Below are 19,770 nucleotides of genomic sequence, written 5' to 3' on the forward strand. Positions count from 1 at the left end.
CTTGATTTACATTCTTTCAACTTTTCCTTACCTAACAAATAAAAAGTTTAAAGATGAAGGTTTAAAATGAAAAATTTTGTGAAATCCTTTTTAATTAAAATCCTAGGTGACATGTCTGAGAGGTATCTAACTGGTGAAAAAAGAAAATATTTTATCTTTATGTTTATCCAAGTTTTACCTATATGATTTAAACGTTTTTTATTATAAGATTTTTTGATTCAAGTTTTAATCTGCACTGAATCTGCCCACAATATTACAAAGCATCGTAATTTTGAAATTGGTCACAATTAAAGCGAGTTCTTATTTATTGAGGTTATTAGATCCAGTCTCGGTCATTACTGCGTCATATAAAAAGACCTAACTTAGGACAATTGGTCACTTAACATAAACTTTAACTTAAAAGATGTGGTTCAACATTAACAACATAACCTTTTGGTGTAATTATAGACTACGACATTTAGAACCCAGTCTGTGTGTACTGAAGGATCTCGCTTACCACTTAACAGATATTATTCTAGTTAAAAAAAAACTGTACAACATAAAAACATAATAAAATTGTTTTCAGAGTGAAATGAATGACACAGAAGAATATATTTTAGACACAGAATTTATTTTTAACTCAGGTACTAAATCTATAGAAATATTATTAGTCATAAGTTCAATTTACCTTACCATTTTATAAGTTTAAGAAATATCATGAAAGATATTTTAAATTGAAACAAATATTTTTCCAGTTGGTTTATCAGATTGAAGTATAAATTGAAAATTGTCAAAAAGAATAGGAGTGAGGAGGGATTATAAAAGAGATCTCGTAACAAAGATCCCTCAAACACTTAAAATATTGGAAATACAAAAATTTATACTGTGAGCGTCGGAAACATTTATCTATCGAATTATTTATACTATATGCTTTAGATCGTAAAGTCAAAAAATCGTTGTTTAAAGATCAAAAATAATTGTGTATGCTTTTTTTCAAAAATTACGAGAACTTTGTAACACCCCCCCCCCCCCTCCCCAACCCCTCCCCTCTTCGTGTTGTCTTGAAAGATAAAAGGAAAGTGTATATTTCTATATTTATATTTATTTCTTTATTCAACAGTTCATTCTATTTCCTCGTATTTCAAAGTTCTATAAATTGAATTGTTAAATTAAATAATTTAGATTTAAAAATTTGTTAGCAAGAATTGTTTAAAAAATTTAAACATAATTCATTCGGTCAGTAAAAAAGTGATCTTGTAAATCTTGCATGAAACTAAAATTGCTTCAGTGTTCCTGTTGTAGATAATTCTTTTACAATTATTAATAATTTTTCTTCTTCTATCTCTAATCATTATTTATCATTATTATCTAAATCGGTTCCTTCCAAATTTTTGGGTATAGTCCTTTTCACGACATCCCTCCATAAGGAGCGATTCTTCGTATTTTTAAAATGGCTTTTTATAGGTTATTTTAGGTTAGGTTAGGTTATATTGTGTTAGGTGATTGCCCCACAGGGTTAGGTAATTGGCCCCGCAGGGTTAGAGCCCCCCGCAGGGGCTAGAAATAGGAGAAAAGCTACTGTGAAAAATACGAAGAATCGCTCCTTATGGAGGGATGTCGTGAAAAGGACTATACCCAAATTTTTTAATTACTTTAAATGAAACATCTTATTTAGATAATGATGTCAGAAGTGCAAAAAATGAGGCTGAAATAGTTTCCTTGGTTCTATTAGAAATGTTTTTGTCATTTGCAGGTAAAAAAGGCTAGATATGCCTATGGGTTAACCTATTAATAGTTAATAGGTTAAAATGTTTGATAGTCAGAATACGTTTATATTTTGATGTTATTCAAGCTAACAATAATGCAAAGACATATTCATAACTCAGAAGTACAAAAAGAAAGGTAAATGCGGTTAATTAAAATGTAATATTTAGATGGTTTTATTTATGAGAACTAGTCTGTGCTAGTATGTTACCAGTATCTGCTAACATCTGACTGTTAGAAAGTTTCACCTACGTTGCTTCAGCCGGAGCCGTATCAACGTGTCTTAATGCACGGCTGTCAACCTCTGGTTGAAACTAATTAATCTAAATATGGATTTTCATTAAGGGATTTCCCCCAATTAAAACTTACTTTACAACGGGAAGAATCCAAAACAAATTATTATACAGCTCTCATATTAAATGTAGTAATTAATCTAGTACAAGTGGTGTTAGATTTTGTCTATGACATACAAATAAAAAAAATCAGGAATCAGGAAAGTAACTTTTCCAAAATGCTTTGAATTGGAATTACTTCAGAAGATAATATGAAAAACTAGAATGCTATTTTGTATTCAAATGTTTCATCTTTTGTGGAAATTAAATTTTTGACTGAAAAGAAATGTAAAAAAGGATAAGAAACACAAATTGCAGAATTTAGATCACAAGTTTTAATAATAAAAGGATAAAGCTGGGAGGAATTTAAGAGAAAAGATGAAATAATATTTTTATCTTAAAGAAGAGGAAAATTAAACCTCTTGACCAATCTATTTGATAAATAAACAATCTACCTATAGATTTACAGGGTGAAATAAAAAAATCTTTTTTACTTCTTTATTAAGCTTATTAATTAAGAAGTAGAAATTTTAATTTAATTAATTTTTTAAAACTGTTATTAAACTTTTTAAATGTCAAATTCCGCATGTCATGCGTTGGTGTTGATATCTTTGTTCAGAGAGGTCTGTTTGATTGTTTTATTATTATGTTTATATGTAATTTCTAAATTATGCATTTTAACAAGTTTTTATTGGAACTAAGATATCAATAAAATATTTAATTTTTGCTGACACCCTATTTTTGAAGAACAAACAATGAGAAATGACAACAAAGATAAATTGACTCGAAAAGGTTGCAACAATCTTTTCTCAACACAGAGCCAAGTAAACATTAAATAAAAGCAAAGTAGAGCACTTCAAAATCTAATTTTAAATGTTAAAAGAGAACAAATCTATATAAAATAAAGATTTTCATTTCTAAATGTTTCCGACTAAATAAATAAAATTTCAGGTATATTAACAAACCTACTGGTGGTAACAACAGTAAGATATCATGACCAGTTGATGTTATCCACAACAAATCTACTCCTGTTAAACCTGTGTTTCTCCAATATTTTGGTTTCTTTCTTGGTGAAGCCAATATCTGGTATTTATGGTGCATACTCCATCTCTACTGGAAGATGGCAGGTATTGTCGCATTTCAATATATAAAAAAAAATAGACTTCAAAGACATGATTAATTATATATGACACACAAACGCCACAATTCAAGGCATATCTATGTTTGAAGAGACTAATTATGAAAAGAACTAACCTTTTTATCAAATCAAGTATTCCTAATACATTTACATTTTAAATTAAATCCTTTACTTATATCAACGAACATCGCAAGATGAAAAATAATCGAACTTGATTTATATTAATCACATGTTTATAGTTTAATTGTAAAAAGAACTTTTGATCCAGCAATCTCAATTTCTGTATCATCAGTCCCACAGGGCACTGATGGGTCCCCTAAACTAAATATGTAATATTGTAACAATTAATGCACTGATTCTGAAATAATATTATTATTATTATTTTCTTTTTTCCCTTTTCTTTATCATCCTTTTTTTAAATGTTACTTTTCACTGATCAACCTCTTTACTTTCTTTAACTCTTTCCTCTCTCTGTATTCTTTTACAATAACATTCAATACTATCTTCCCTTTGACTTTGCACTTTTCTAATCTGATGCATTTTCATATATTCCTTTTTTAATTTTTTTCCTGTATTTTTTTTTGTAAATGTAAATATTTCTCTACATCCTTGTTTCTGTACCACCCTTGTAAATGTTTTCTTAAGATTTTCACACTTTTACATGTGACAATTACAGTACTTCCTTTGTTTCAAATTTAATGCCTAAAATATTTTCTCATAAGTTGAAATTCTCTGTGAGTAGATTTTAAATTAAATTTTGTAATTGAGTCGTGTTTGAAACTAAAATTTTCTCTGATTTGTACTTATACAGGGTGTATCTTAATAATCCAAATAAAACCTAAGAAGCCATTAAAAAAAGTATCTTGACAATAGAAATGTTAAAAGATACATATTAAAGATGTGGAAATTTGAAGAATAACGCCCATAGGTTCATAGCATTTGAGGTTGACGATTAATTTTACAATAGGATCCATTTAACCTGCGCTAGGTTTTAAACTGATTTACCAACCTTCTAATATAAAGGACAAGAGACCAGGATTGTGATTTATATATTTCTAGGTATCTCTTGTATTTTGTTCACTGTATACCTTGATGTACACTACCACATGGTGTATCCTTCCATTTTCCATCCTCTGCCTTTCCTGGCTACACATTCTACCTTTCTGCTTTAAGGTAATTTAAAAATATTTCTTACAAGTTTCTTTGTGTTCTTTAGAACACAAAATTTAAAACGTCTTTAATGGTCGTAGTATTTACATTATAAGAACGCACAAATGTATAACCATTCAAAACACGCACACAAAGATGTAGTGGCAATAATAAAGAAGTTAGGAAATATGGTCAAATAAAAAGGGAATAAAGTGTTGACTAGCTTTTAATAATTAATAATTAGAATCACTTATTTTCGAATCAATATCATCCTTGTTCCAGTAATTTTCTTATGAGAGATTCAAATGTAGGCCACGAATCTCATAACAATAGATTATAAGAACAGACCTACAAACACGTTTAACCTGTAGATTATCATGGGTTTGCATAGTTTTTTTCTTTGCAAAATTCAAAGTATTAAAACTTTCACTCTTTCATTACGTGATAATAAAAATGTTTGTTTTTTTAAATGTATATTAAGAGTGAACATAATTGTAATACTGGACAAGATTCTGCAAGAACTGAATCACCATCAAGTTCAAACAGGTAAACTCATACTATTTTTTGAGGAGGGTGCCAACAGAACAACACTTAAAGGGAGTATGAATGAAAAAATTTCTCATCTGATTATCAAATCTTAACATTTTCTAAGCACATTTCACAACACTGATCAACCAAAAACGTCCTATTAACAAAAATATCCAGGAATAATGCCTTGATTTTATGGTATTTTGGGAGGGAAAAAGGAAAAAACAGGGGAAATCTGAACGTTTTTGTTTCTTATAATGTTTGTAGGGATATTTAACTTGTCATATATAGTTGAAACAATTTACTTACGGTTAAGGATTTTATGATATAAAATTGCCAATTAGTTTTTTTAATAACGTAGTAATTAGGTAATAAAGATCTATTTTAAATTTGTGTTATTAACAAAAAAATACCTCACTGTCTACAAAGGGTTGAATCTCAGAGGTTATTTAAAATAGTAATATCCTTTTTTATTGTGTTGGACAATAAATAACCCACTTTGGAGAATTAGTTTACACTGTTATCAGACTGTTTATAAAGAAATATTACACCTTAATTATTCACAAATTTTAAATTTAAGGTAGGCGAGAGATGGGCCATCTAAAGTTACTTGGATACTAATAAAAAAAACCTGTTTCTAGTTTTGTTATTGTGTTTGGTATTAAATAAAAAATATTGCTTATTTTATCAATTTCTAAGTAACTATACATTGGTTTAAAGAAAGGATTATGTTAAAAGTCAGCTTAACTGTTAGAAAAAAATAGAGAACTATGTCAAAAAAGTTTAGTTTTAGCTACAGAAGGAAAAAAAGACAATTAACTGCACATTTATATAGTACGGAATTTTTTTCCCCAATCTTGGACATAGTAAAATCTTTGAGATTATATTAATGAAATGATGTTAAGGTTTGATTATCTGATGAGAAATTTTCTCGTTCACAGTCTCTTTAAGACATTGTAGTAAACAAAACAAGTCAGTTGATATTCTATATTTTTATTCGTACATTTACAAAGTGCGCCACATAAAACCGGACTTTTTTAAAACGGCCATAGCGCCAAAACTACGTGACCAATCAGGACGTTTGACCCCACTTTAAAAAGCTTAGATAATGACCTTTTTGCCCATGAAAATCTTTGGACGATGGAGGTCGTGTACGCCGAGCTGATCGCGCATTTAATCAACAAGGCAGATTATAAATGCGCGCGTAGTTTATCCGTGGATTCTTGGGCCCACTAAATCTGACCTCAGCCCATCTGTAGGTAAGATGGACTTATGAAACTTGCTGGAGATACTATCGGATACCTAGTGAAAACACTAGAAAAGACAAGAGCTCTCTATCCCAGCTGTAGTACACCGACAAAGTGAATCGTGGTAGATTTTAAGATGTCAAAAACGTCAAAAATCTTGAAAATTTCTCGGTTCTTGACTTTAGGGGACCATATGGAACCTTAAAACTCGTTTTAGACTATGTGTTGCGCTGATAACCCTATCTTAATCTTTATGTCATTTTGAAAAAGGTATAAAAATTTGTTCTAGCTCAAATGAGAGCCGACGTGTCAAAGGTTAGCTTAAAAGATGGGTTAATTTGGATCCTGCAGTTACTCACGTCCTTAAGGAGATGTGGCCTCCCAGTAGCCCCTATCTTAATCCAAAGGACTTTTTAGCCCTGTAGCGCCATTAAATTGAATAATCTAATAGTCATATACCTAGTTTGCTTACCAGTTTTAAAAATTCAATAAATCTTTAAAATTGACGATTTTATGCTTATTTGTTTTAAAAAAAGAAAAAGTCAGGATTTATGTGGCGCACTCGGTATATTCCTTTATAATCCTACTAGCGGCTTCGCCCCTAGCCTCTAGGGGCTTTGCCCCAAAAGGTTTAATCAACCTATTTTTGTGTTATTTTGATTTATTGGGAAAAAGTAAAAAAAAATTTTGGGGGGGGGAGGTTGGGGGTGTCCCCCCCCCCCCCAAGAAAATAGCTTAAAATCATCCTAGGACCAGTAAGTATATTCCCTGAACAGTAGAGCCCAATCGGTTCAGTGGTTACTGAGATCTTAAGCTTCAGACAGATGGACAGACAGACAGTCAGACAGACAGACATCGTACTACTTTGTATTATAGATAGATGGTTAAGCCTTTCATTTTAGAATAATTAGGAGGAAAATCTTAGTAAATTGTACATATATATATAAGAAACATTGAAACATGCTTTGTTTATCAATACATACATATTTTATATGTATACTAGGGGCTTCGCCCCTAGCATCTAGGGGCTTTGCCCCAAGAGGTGATCAAAAAAATACGGTGAAATTCGTAAAAGGACCAGGGAAATCTTCAGCAAAAAAAAAAGGAAGGAAATCTTCTGCAAAAAAAAGATGGGTGGGATTTTTTTGTTTTTTGGGGGGTTGGGGGTGTCCCAACCCCCAAGAAAATAGCCTAAAACCACCACAGGACCAGTAGGTATATACCCTGAAGAGTAGAATCCAATCGGTTCAGTGGTTACCGAGATCTTAAGCTTCAGACGGACGGACAGACTGACAGACATCATTCTACTTTGTATTATAGATTAACATATAACATTCAAACATATTTGCAATATTTAAAAATATGCATAATCTAAATTTACTAGAAAGAAGGAGGATAAGATTAGAAAATACAAACAATAATAGAAGCTTTTAACTACAAAGCTTTTGTATATTAGCAGGAATACATTAACTTGAGTAAAAGTATCCTTTAAGTGCTCTCTCTATACTTGGCAGCTAAATATAACAACCACTCAACTTTCTTATAAATTATAAACTTTATTATATTCTCAACCTGTATATTTGTAATATTTTGCAAACTAAATTACTTTTTATTGGTTTGCAGTGCAAATACAAATAAATACAGCAAGCTGCAAGACCCACGAAAAAGTATTTTTTAGGGTATACACTAGTACAGCCTATATTTCCTAATATATCATCAAAAGTTGTATATGTCCTTGTGCTCTATACATTTCCAAATAAGACTATATGAAAATTGAAATTTTCCCTTCAATAACAACGGAGATTTTTAGAGCTAAAGTTTTGAAAAAGTGGCTGAGAAAAAAGTAACTTTTCACATAAAACAAAATTAAGGTAAAAATGCTTTTGTTTTGTTACCAGGAAAAACTTTATACAATAGTGAATTTAAAAATTTAGGATTTTTTCACAAATTTTTTTGAGTCTTTTTAGGTTAATCATATTTTGAAAAACTTACTTTTCAAGGAAACAATCAAATATATAAGTAGGAATATAGCAAGAAAATTCTTTTTGTTTCATAATCTTAAATCTAAAAACAAAAAGGATATTACTATAATAAAATATCAAATTAATGATTTTTCTATTGCAAAAAACATAATAAGCCATTTCCCGAATGATTGACAAGTAAAAAAAGGGGGAGGGGTAACTGTCATCCTATTGATTTATTATGATGAGAAACAAGATAAAAACAGCCTGAAATTCGCAAATAACAACTTCAATGTGTTGTATTTTTTATTAATATTAATATTAATATTAAATATTGATATTTTTTGTGGAATAAAAAAGAAATAATTAGTAAACTTGTTTTTCTTTGTATATTATTCTTCACTTAGCAGAAATATATCACATCTCCATTAAAAATATGAAAAACAAAAAAAATTCTTTTTCATAAGAGCTTTTTAGAAACTTTGGCCTTAAAATCTCCCTTGATATTTTCTTTAAATAAAATATTCCTTCTTTTTCTTGTATAAAATTGTATAGAGAACAAGAACACATGCCACTTTTGATGATACATTAAGAAATAACTGTACACCCTAAAAAATATTTTTTTTTGTGGGTCTTACTGTATACTATGTATAAAGATGCAAGATAAAATCAATAAAATAATGTCAATTTTTATTGTGTTTTCTGCAACATAAAATATTTGTTCCAAGTATTTAAATAAATTTACTTTTATATTTCAATTAAGATAAATGGATTAAACAATGGTCTTTGGGTTTGGTTAAATCAATGTCTTTTTCATTTGAGGGGAAGGATGGACGTCCAAGCTTTTAATTTTGGGGGAAACAGAAAGTCCACTAAAATATTTTTCCTCCCCTAAAAAAAATCCTATTTAAGAGGCATTTTTCTGACATAAGTGGTTATACATATATTGAAAGTATGGATATATATTCTGTATCCTGACATAGGTGGATATATCTTGATAGTGTGTGTATGTAATCTGACATAGGTGAATATTTCTCGATAGTGTGTGTATGTATCCTGACATAGGTTAATATATCTCGATAGTGTGTGTATGTATCCTGACATAGGGTAATATATATCAATAGTGTGTGTATGTCTCCTGACATAGGTTGGTATCTCTTGATAATGTATATGTATCCTGACATAGGTGGATATATCTCGATAGTGTGTGTATGTATCCTGACATAGGGTGATATATCTCAATAGTGTGTGTATGTATCCTGACATAGGTTGGTATATATTGATAGTGTTTGTATGTATCCTAACATAGGTTGGTATATCTTGATAGTTTGTGTATGTAACCTGACATAGGTTGGTATCTCTTGATAGTGTGTGTATGTATCCTGACATAGGTTGGTATATATTGATAGTGTGTAATGTGTATGTATCCTAACATAGATTGGTATATCTTGATAGTTTGTGCATGTATCCTGACAAAGGTTGGTATATCTTAATAGCGTGTGTATGTATCCTGACATAGGTTGGTATATCTTGATAGTGTGTGTATGTATCCTGACATAGGTTGGTATATCTTGATAGTGTGTGTATGTATCCTTACATAGGTTGGTATATCTTGATAGTGTGTGTATGTATCCTTATTTTAAAGTTAGTATGTTTTTCAACCTGACATATATGGATATATCATGATAGTGTGTATATGTATTCTGACATAGGTGGATATATCTTGATAGTGTATGTATGTATCCTGACATAGGTAGATATATCTCAATAGTGTGTGTATGTATCCTGACATAGGTTGGTATATCTTGATAGTGTGTGTATGTATCCTGACATAGGTTGGTATATCTTAAATCTTACTACTATATAATAAGATTTGAATCCACAACTGACAACGTCAACTGCATAATAGTAATGCTTCATAATATATTTTTAGGGAATCTATGCGTTCTTCCACACCTTCACCTTACTATCCAGGTACATTATTCTTAACTTTTGGCTACATCCTTAGAGGCCTCTAGGTGCACATGAGGAGGTGGCGGTGGTGGGGGACAATGGGCAATTAATTAAATTTAAGAGTTTTCACTGAAAAGCAATGAAAACCAGATTTATCAAAAAAATTGAATAAAATTGTAAAGGGATGATGGAAATATAATTGAGAACAAAATTAGTTCTAAGAAAAAATCATTTACTTGAAAATTAAATTACCAGTATATCACAATGTAGTAAACATTCTGTAATTAATCACTAGCAAATCACCCTTAGAACTTCATCAACCCTTCTCATATAGTTTTAACTGCCACCTAAATTCAATGGGTTCTTAGATCGTTTGATACATAAATATCACAGTAGAGTTTCTATACATGAAATGACATTTTCTTGGGAAAAATATTTGTTAAAACCAGTCATCTAAGGACAAATTTTTCTGTCTGCTATATTCAAAACTATCTCAGCTAGTTAACGGGGCATTGATGCGCTAGTACCCAAAGTCAGTCAGAAACTGCTGAATTCTTGCACATTCAGTACCCAAAGTCTGAGACTCTTAAAAATTGAATATTCGATTCATTGTCCCCTTCCTTACTCCCTGCTGAAATCACCTCCAAGATATATGAAAACCTTTCATTAAAAGTACAAACAATTCGGACCAATATCTACAAAGATCCGTATCTTCAGACAAAATAAAACCTTACTACTTTTTATCATGGATTGACCCGTTACTCCATAGCTAAGGTATGTCCCTCAGTAAGAAGGTACGATGTTCACAAAAAGAGAAATTGGCTGTTTCTTTCTATGTAATCGATTCCTGTTAGATTTTTTTCTCAGAAAATAAATGTTGCTTTTATTCGCCAAGCAGTTTTTGTACATGTTTATCCTTATTAATTTATATCTTCATAAAGTTACTAATTAGTATTTTTAAATATTCTTCTTTGAGTAAATTAAATTGAAACTTTTCATTTATATTTTTTCTCTGCTTTGTGTAATATTTTATTGAGTTTCATAATTGAAACTTTACATAAATACAATATCAGTGTTTTTTTCAACGTAATAATTTTTTTTGTTTCAAAGACATTCCTTTTGCAACTACTAAATGAGCAAAAATGAATTAATTAATACAAAGAAAAAATCGTAAAATAATTTATGGAGTTTTTATTAAAATGATTTGATTTTTTACTTAAAAGTAAACTCGCAATAAAAAAAATCCTTGCAATATAATGCGTCTTATTATGATCCTGATTTTCCACATTTGTGACAAGTAGTATTTTAGGAACACTGAGTCCAGAGCCAGCACCACCATCACCTGAAACAAAGAGAAGACTGGCTCAGCTCAGAACAAATGTTTCGTTAAAACAGAAAATATTACTTCTGAGTGTTTGGATATTTTCTGCTTTCTTCGGTCTGGCATTCTGCTTTCCTGAAAAGGTAATTAATCTAACCATTTGCATTGTATTAAGCATCACAACTTTTTATAATTTATTCTTATTAGCTTTTTTGTTTAGCTTAAATTTAGTTTACATACTTTTGTTTTCTCTTTTCGTCTTTTATGAAAGACGTCAACGAGGGTGGCATTAAAGAGGCAAATACTCCCCCACCCCCCTCTTCTTGGCCTAAAAGTACAAGACTGTGGTGATAGATTAACTATTGAACTATCCTCCATTTTTGTAGTCGTACCAGCCTCAATTTAAAAAAAAAACTATAGAAGATTTTAAAATGTTTATTGTATTTTGTAATTTCTATTAAATGGAGGCTGCATGAAAACGAAAATTTAACCATAGTTCACAAGAAAAAAATTCTTAACGTTCATGTTCTTTTAAGGCCAATTAAGGCTATCATCAACAAATCAAGGTTTACAAATTTATTTTTATCCTTATAAAAAACTGTTCATACACTTATTGGAATATTTTTTTTCCTTAAACATGTTTTAAACTAAAAAGGGGGGGGGGAGAGTTGACCCACCACTTTATCAATAAGATCAACGGTGAGATCCTTATCTACACACAAACAGTCAGTCACCCTGTTACTTTTTTAAGGTTAACATTAATAGTTTCTTTTTCTACCTCTATCTTTTAGACAAAATTCTCCCAATTTAGATATTTGGAATGGAAGTCATTACTGGAGCTACAGATTTAGATCAGGTATTATTTAATTTTTTAAATTTCTAACACTAGTTGGCATCTTTTACTAAGTAAAATTTTAAAGAGAAAGAACTCTAAAAAAAATTGTAAATATTCGTATCTACCTAGATTTGCGTTCTTCAAAGAAAACCAAGGGCTGCTATTCAGCCAATTAATTCCAATTGAAATTGCCGCAAAATTTAATATTTTATTGGGGTAAAGTTTGTGTATAACTAGTTTTTTCATGTAACTGAAGGGGGTTGGGTGAGAAAAAGGGAAGGGGGTTGTGGGGAAATTTTCACTTAGAATTGTTTGTCAGAATCACATTCTATTTTCCCTGGAAGAAAACAAATACGTACATAAATGCATAAAAATGTGATTTGGAAAGTAGAAACATTTTATATTACATTCAATATATATTATATATACATGTTTCAACTAAATTATTGCACAGTATTTTCAACAATTATAATCATTGAAGGAACAAATTTGAATCTCTATTGAATTTGAAATTATTACTTGAAATTGGCAAATAGAATCCCTTGTTAAATTTAATTCTATTCAACTAGCTATGTTGTTCACAGAATCAGGGTGCAAGAAGACATTAAATTAAATGAGATAATAAAAAATTTACAACCGTTTTACTTTTACTGCTATAAGAAATAATTTACTATATTGCTTTTAACAATTCAAGAATTAAACAGATTAAAATAAAAAGAATTTATAAAATTTCTAGGATTTGCTTGAGGACAGGGAAGATATGAGAGTTTGTATGATAAAAACAGGTCAAAATTAACAATATTTTTTGGACACTTTTTAAAATTAAAATAGCAAAACATCTTGCAAGAATTGTACATGCAATCAAAATGCATCGTTTCATATTTAATATTTATAAAATTATTGTTATGTAAATTTATTACTTCTTGATATTCACTGTTATCTAACCCTTCTACTAGAAAAACCACTACTAATATTAGAATAGGATATAAATATACCATAGAAAAATTGTATTTTTTAAAGCTAAAACATCATCTTAAGTATAAAACCTTTCTGCACATCTATAAGTTTAATATCCAGGATTGATTGTTATATTGGATTATCTATCTATCAGTGTATATCTATATCTGCACAAGTATCTATCTATTTTATATTCAGGATTAAATTATATATTGGATTATCTATCTATCTGTGTATATCTATCTATCTGTGTATATCTATCTATTTTATATCCAGGATTGAATGATATATTGGATTATCTATCTATCTGTGTATGTTTGATCCTTCCTCTTCTACTTGGACCAACTCTACTCATAATTATAAAACCATTTATTCATCTACAGGTTTGTTCATATTTATAGTTATGTAATATACAAATTTTGCAAAAACTTTTTCATTTAAAAATTTTATTTATTTTTAATAAAATCCAATTTAAATTGGAGGGTAGAATCCCCCTTCCCCTCTCCTTTTCTTTTTATGTCCCAGCGTAACTAGAAAATAAATCAGCACAATTGCGAAACTTAACCAAATATTAGGTCCTACCCCAAACGTAAGAGTCCCAAACGTCAGAGTGGACAAACGCAAGAGTCCCAAACGCAAGAGTCCCAAACGCAAGAGTCCCAAACGCAAGAGTCCCAAACGTCAGAGTGGGACAAACGTCAGAGTGGGACAAACGTCAGAGTGGACATTGCTTAAGTAAAACATCAGAGTCTATGCTATTTTAATTATATGACAAAAAATAGACAGTTAGGCCCCCTAGCCTGCCTAGCCGCGGGCGCTCGGCCCCCTAGCCTATAACCTAACCTAACCTAATCATAAAGAAAATGACTCTGGCTGCAGCACTCAGCACCCTGGCCTACCTAGCCGCAGCGCTCGGCCCCCTAGCCTGCCTAGCCGCGGGCGCTCGGCCCCCTAGCCTATAACCTAACCTAACCTAATCATAAAGAAAATGACTCTGGCTGCAGCACTCAGCACCCTGGCCTACCTAGCCGCAGCGCTTTAATGATTATAAAATCGAGACTCATACGTTTTACTTATAAAATGTCCACTCTGACGTTTGTCCCAAAAATCCTGCGTTTGTCCACTCTGACGTTTGTCCCACTCTGACGTTTGTCCCACTCTGACGTTTGGGACTCTTGCGTTTGTCCACTCTGATGTTTTTCCACTCTGACGTTTGGGACTCTTACGTTTGTCGTGGAACCAAATATTATCCATACTCCATAGTTAACTAATATCAATCAAATGTATTTACACATAAAGTCTGATGTTTATCTCAATAGACATACTATATCTAGATTAAGCTTTTGACCCGATTTTTCGTCAAATCTTAAAAGGAACATTATTAGCAGACGATAGTATTGTTTACTTTAGACTCAAGCTGAGGTGGATTCTTAAAAAATAGACTCGCTACTCGATGGTGAGGCAAAGTTATTTTTGTTAAAAATCATCCAAAAAAGCTTTAAAAAAATCCACAAAAATTAAACAAAATCATATGTTAATACCTAACTCTTTTATGATTTTATTTAATTTTTATTGATTTTTTATGCGATTTTTGAGGATTTTTCACAAAAATAATTTTGCCTCACCAGCGAGTAGAGAGCCTAATTTTTTTTAAGAATCCACCTCTGTTTGAAGCTTTCTCATTTACAACAAAAGTAAGTTTGAGTAAGTAAAGTTTTGTTCTAAGAAATGATATTGTTTACAGCTGACTTTTATCTATGTATGAAATAAAATAAAAAAACATGCGTTTGTAATGAAATGTGTACACAATTTCAATTAATGATATTTAATGTAGGTTCCAATGGGATTCTCCTATTGGCTCAATCAGACATTACTTTTCTTGTCTTAATACCTTTATTTTTTCTCATATAGATATATTGTACAAATTGAGATATGTAAACTAACCTTGCCTACCTATATTTTTAAATCATTATTTGTGATGAAATTATAATTTCTAAATAAGTATGAATATATCAAATTAAAGATTCGCTTAATCTAAAAAGTATCTTCACTCAGAAATACTTCTCACAGGAAGAAATAAATAACATGCATAGATGATAGATGTCAAATATAAATCAAGTAATAGTCATAGTTCTTACAATTCTATTTTACTTTCAATTTTCAAATATTTACACTGAAACTCCATTGCCAATTATTGTGCAAATAAGGAGACAAAGGTGGACACTACTGACAACCCCCCCCCCCCCTGATATTAATGTTCACAATAGGTCTACTAGAAGACTATATCTGCATAATAGCTTGATGTTTCTTATAAGTAAAAAAAGAAACGTTGAAGAGTATGAAAAGAAATAAATAATAAATATGATAAAGTTAAGAGTATTTGTTTATTGTGTGAAATAGGATTGTGAAAAAATTAAACAATAATAGTTATTTCTCGCATCGTATTATAAACGGCTTTCCGCGGATATAGAATGTACAATTATGAGATTAAAACTAGTTTTTTTAGCCCCGTGGTGCCGAAGGCACCGGCTAAAAAAACTGGTTTTAATCTTACGATTGTACATTCTTATATTCGTAGAAAGCTGGATATAATACGATGCTAGACATAGTTTTTTCGTATGGATGAGAACCGGTTCCTATCCACCGGATTCGAATGAATACGAGAAAACATTTTACCTTTCTTATGTTTAAATACAAACATTCTGACAATTATCATTTCAATTATAGGTCCTACGACTAGGTGCTGAATAATTAACATTTATTTAAATTTTCTACCAAATATTACATCAAGTGTATTGCACTTAAGATGCATATCAGAAATAGAAAGAAAAAAGCTGAATTGGGCTTATTTTAGAATATTTTACTACTAGATATGTTTAACCGTAGCTTGCCATATAAATGAGTCAGTGGCCTTAAAAACTTTTCAGGCGTTTGTAGGTGTGTTTTGGGTAAATTTGCATCCAGTTTAGGGCAGTTCATTCTTAATAGACAATTCTTTCTGCAATTTTAAAAAATCTAATCAAATTTTGTTTGTAGACTGTTTGTGATGCACCGTCGCCTATTTTATTATTGGGACTTACAATAACCTTCATCTCCTCATACTCACTTCATATGATCATCAGTGAAACATTCTTCATCAACCCTTTCACTTTCCTTGTTCTCAAGAATCTCGGCGGCTTCCTCTATCTTATATTTGTTCCCATTATCATAATTATTAATCAGAAAGATATCAGGTTAGTAAAAATTACCTGTGAATAATAAAGTTAGTTTTGAAGTCATACAATATACAGTATGACCCACGAAAAAGTATTTTTTAGCATCTGCAGCCCATATTCATCAACAAATTATTAAAAAATGTATATGTCCCTGTTCTCTATAGATTTCCACATAAGTAGATATAAAAATATTTTTTTACATCAATTAACAGCTGAGATTTTTAGTTAGAGCTAAAGTTTTGAAAAAGTAACTGAGCAAAAAGTAACTTTTAACATGAAATGACTTTTTTAGCAAAATTAAGGTAAAAATCCTTTTATTTTAGGTACTAGCAGAAACTTTATACTAAAATGAAATAAAAAAATTAGGTTTTAATTAAAAGCATTTTTTACACATATTTTTGGAGTCTTTTTAGTTTAATGATATTTTGAAAAACTTACTTGTTAGGCAAAATTGTTTTAGATTTAAAAACCAAATAAATCTTTATGAATATAGCAGGAAAATTGTTTTTGTTTCATAATCCTAACTTTAATAAAAAAATGTTATAAAGAAAATAAAATTTCAACAACATGATTTTTTAGTCTAAAAAGCTTAATTAACCCTCTATTAAATGGTTGAGATGTCAGAAAAGGGGGCGGAGCAACTGTCATAATTAATCCTTCTCATAAATAAGGGTAAATAAATAACCTGAAATTTGCAAATAATCAATTCATTCAGTAGTACTTTTTGCCATTAAAAATTGATATTTTTTGATGGAATAAAAAAGAAATAATGAGTTAACTTGTTTTTCTTTGTATATCATTATTTAGTTACCAGAAAAAACATAATATAACCATCCAAAAATTATGAGAAACAAAAAAAAAATTCTTTTTCTCAGTCACTTTTTCAAAACATTAGCTGTAAAGATCTCCGGTGTTAATTCAGGTAAAAAAAAATATTTTTATATCTGCTTATGTGGAAATCTATAGAGAACAAGAACATATACATTTTTTAATAATTTGTTGATAAATATGGGCTGCAGATGCTAAAAAATACTTTTTCGTGGGTCATACTGTACATAGTTTAACCCCTCGACTACTGGACATATTGTTCATATTGTCATGGTTGTTAGATTTTTAGCTTAGTCTGATTTCATAAGAATGTATTAAGTCTTGATATTTGATCGTGATTCTTTTTTTTAGATATATATTTTGCTGACGGAAGTAATATGAACATTTTAAAAAGAAATTTAACGTTGGCTAAAAAAATTTATTAGAAAAATATTTCAATTTTTCAAACTGAGTCTTTGTATGACTGATTATATTCTACATATTTTTGGAATTTCAAGATTTAAATTACTAGTCACACATAATTTATTTTTATAGTCCCATTTACTCTTTACCAATTGTGAACTTTCTTCGTGTTTCTCTCCATTCCCTATAACGTACCAACCTCCTCATAATTTTTATCTCTTGAAATTAGATGAAATTTATTTTTGTGTATTTACATTCATCTCAATTAAGGTAATTGTTTTTATTCGTTTAAATTACATTTTTTTGCAGGAAAGGATTACGTCCAATATTTCGGAGCAAGATAATTTGTCCTGACCCAGAGGCTGATGAAATCTTCTCCTCTATTTCTCCAAGCCAAAATAATATCAACACAAGAAGTAATAGCAACAGTATAAGTAATGGTAATCTACAAAGTAATAGTTTATTACCAAATCCTTCGAATGGTATTACTCATGATAGATTAACACTGTCTATAAATGGAACAAATCATAACAGAACAAAATGATTTTTTTCTTATGTAAAAATTGTTATTTTCCAAGGATATAAGGATATAAATGAGAATTAAATTCTTTAATTTAGTTTATATCTAAGTATCCCTATGTCCATGGTTATCTGACGAGGAGAATAATCTATCTTTTCCTTGCCCTGAGTTGTTATATTTTTATTTATTGTACACTTCAGTTAGTGTTAGAAATATACCGTCCTTATATATTTCCATATTTTTGGCAGCTAATAATTTACTTCGATTTGGTTTATCTCTTGGTTGCCTACTTTTTAGTAGCAAAGCTACTCAATAATTGTGAATATCCGTATGTCTTTCTGTATGTCCGTCTGAAAAGTTTTGAGTGAAACATGATTTTCTTGGCTCCTATATAAGAAGACGACTAAAACTTATTGTCAACATTTCCATCAATATGAACCTTAATTAAGTATAAACAAGGATGACAACGTCCATAAAAGCGAAGCTCTGAAACGATATGACAGACGAACATTACCTTTTGTTGAGTGTCAAAACTGAATATACAAAATATGAAAATATAAGGTTTGACAAAATTATACGTAAATTTGTTGCAAAACTTCTTAAATACTGAATTTTGATTAAGGACACACTGACATTTTTAATACTTGATGATAGAGATGCTTTGCTCATAATATTGTACCTTATTGTAATAGTAATCAGTAATAAAAAAATCAGATCAATCTGATGTTTTTATCACATAAAAAATTGTTATTAAAAAAGTAAAAAAAATCAACATGTTTAAAATAGACGTACGGACATTCTGGTAACGAATATAGAGTTGCTACACTTTCTAAATCGTACCTAACTACTACAGGAATCACCATGCAACGTTTGAAATCAATAGGACAATTCTAACATGCCTAAATTAGCGAATAAAAGCTAACTATCTCGTACGGACGGACCGACCCTAATTATAGAAAAGCTTCGCTTTTAAAAATTCATTGCGTAAGGATTTTCTTGGCTCCAACGGCTAAAACTTCTTTTCAACATTTACATCATTATAGAGCATAAATGAGTATGAAACACGCTTTACAATTGATTTCCTCAGCTCCTATATAAGATAGTCGGCTGAAACTTAAACATCCCCACCATAATAGAGCATAATTAAACATCCATGACAGCCGGACTGTTTCTAAAAATCTTTTTACGTGCATTTATGGATTACAGTTAATTTTCTCGACTCCTATTAAAGAAATCGGACTGAAACTTCTTGTCAACATTCCATTAACATGGAGCATAAATATTTAAGTATTAGATATTCAGGGCGGTCAAACTGCTTTTAAGCAGCTTTAGTTTTTAGTCGCTTTTCCTTTTTGCAAGTGATTTTCTCGGTTTTTGAAATACGTTATACAACTGATTCTCGGCTCCTATATAAACACTAAATTTTTAGACATTCTATGGAATTTTAGTAACTACAGAAGAAAGGACAAGTAGATTTATTTTTTCGTTTCTAGTCCGTTTTTGTCTTATTTCATAATTGTTTTCAATAGATATAGGGCCAGGCAGCTTTATTGTTGAATTAAATTTACTTTTAAACCATCTTAGACGATTCCTCTGATTTATAAGCACCTTTTCTTTATGTTATTTTTTTATATCTTTTTA

At 30.2% G+C, this 19,770-nt stretch overlaps 1 protein-coding gene across 1 annotated transcript; it reads left to right on the top strand.

The window, feature by feature from the left end:
- Positions 1-495: 495 nt before the first annotated feature.
- On the top strand, positions 496-18,359 carry LOC145328868 (uncharacterized). Its single transcript, XM_080172793.1, has 12 exons — positions 496-623; positions 1,655-1,732; positions 3,027-3,202; positions 4,273-4,386; positions 4,844-4,908; positions 10,032-10,072; positions 11,361-11,515; positions 12,184-12,228; positions 12,944-12,992; positions 13,441-13,547; positions 16,201-16,397; positions 17,919-18,359. The coding sequence occupies exons 1-12, from the start codon at positions 572-574 to the stop codon at positions 18,151-18,153; spliced, it is 1,314 nt and encodes a 437-aa protein (XP_080028919.1). The 5' UTR covers positions 496-571; the 3' UTR covers positions 18,154-18,359.
- The last annotated feature ends 1,411 nt before the right edge of the window (positions 18,360-19,770 follow it).

The sequence above is a fragment of the Acartia tonsa genome, chromosome 1 (assembly GCF_053477335.1).
Source record: "Acartia tonsa isolate MP-2025a chromosome 1, ASM5347733v1, whole genome shotgun sequence".
NCBI classification, from domain to species: Eukaryota; Metazoa; Arthropoda; class Copepoda; order Calanoida; family Acartiidae; genus Acartia; species Acartia tonsa.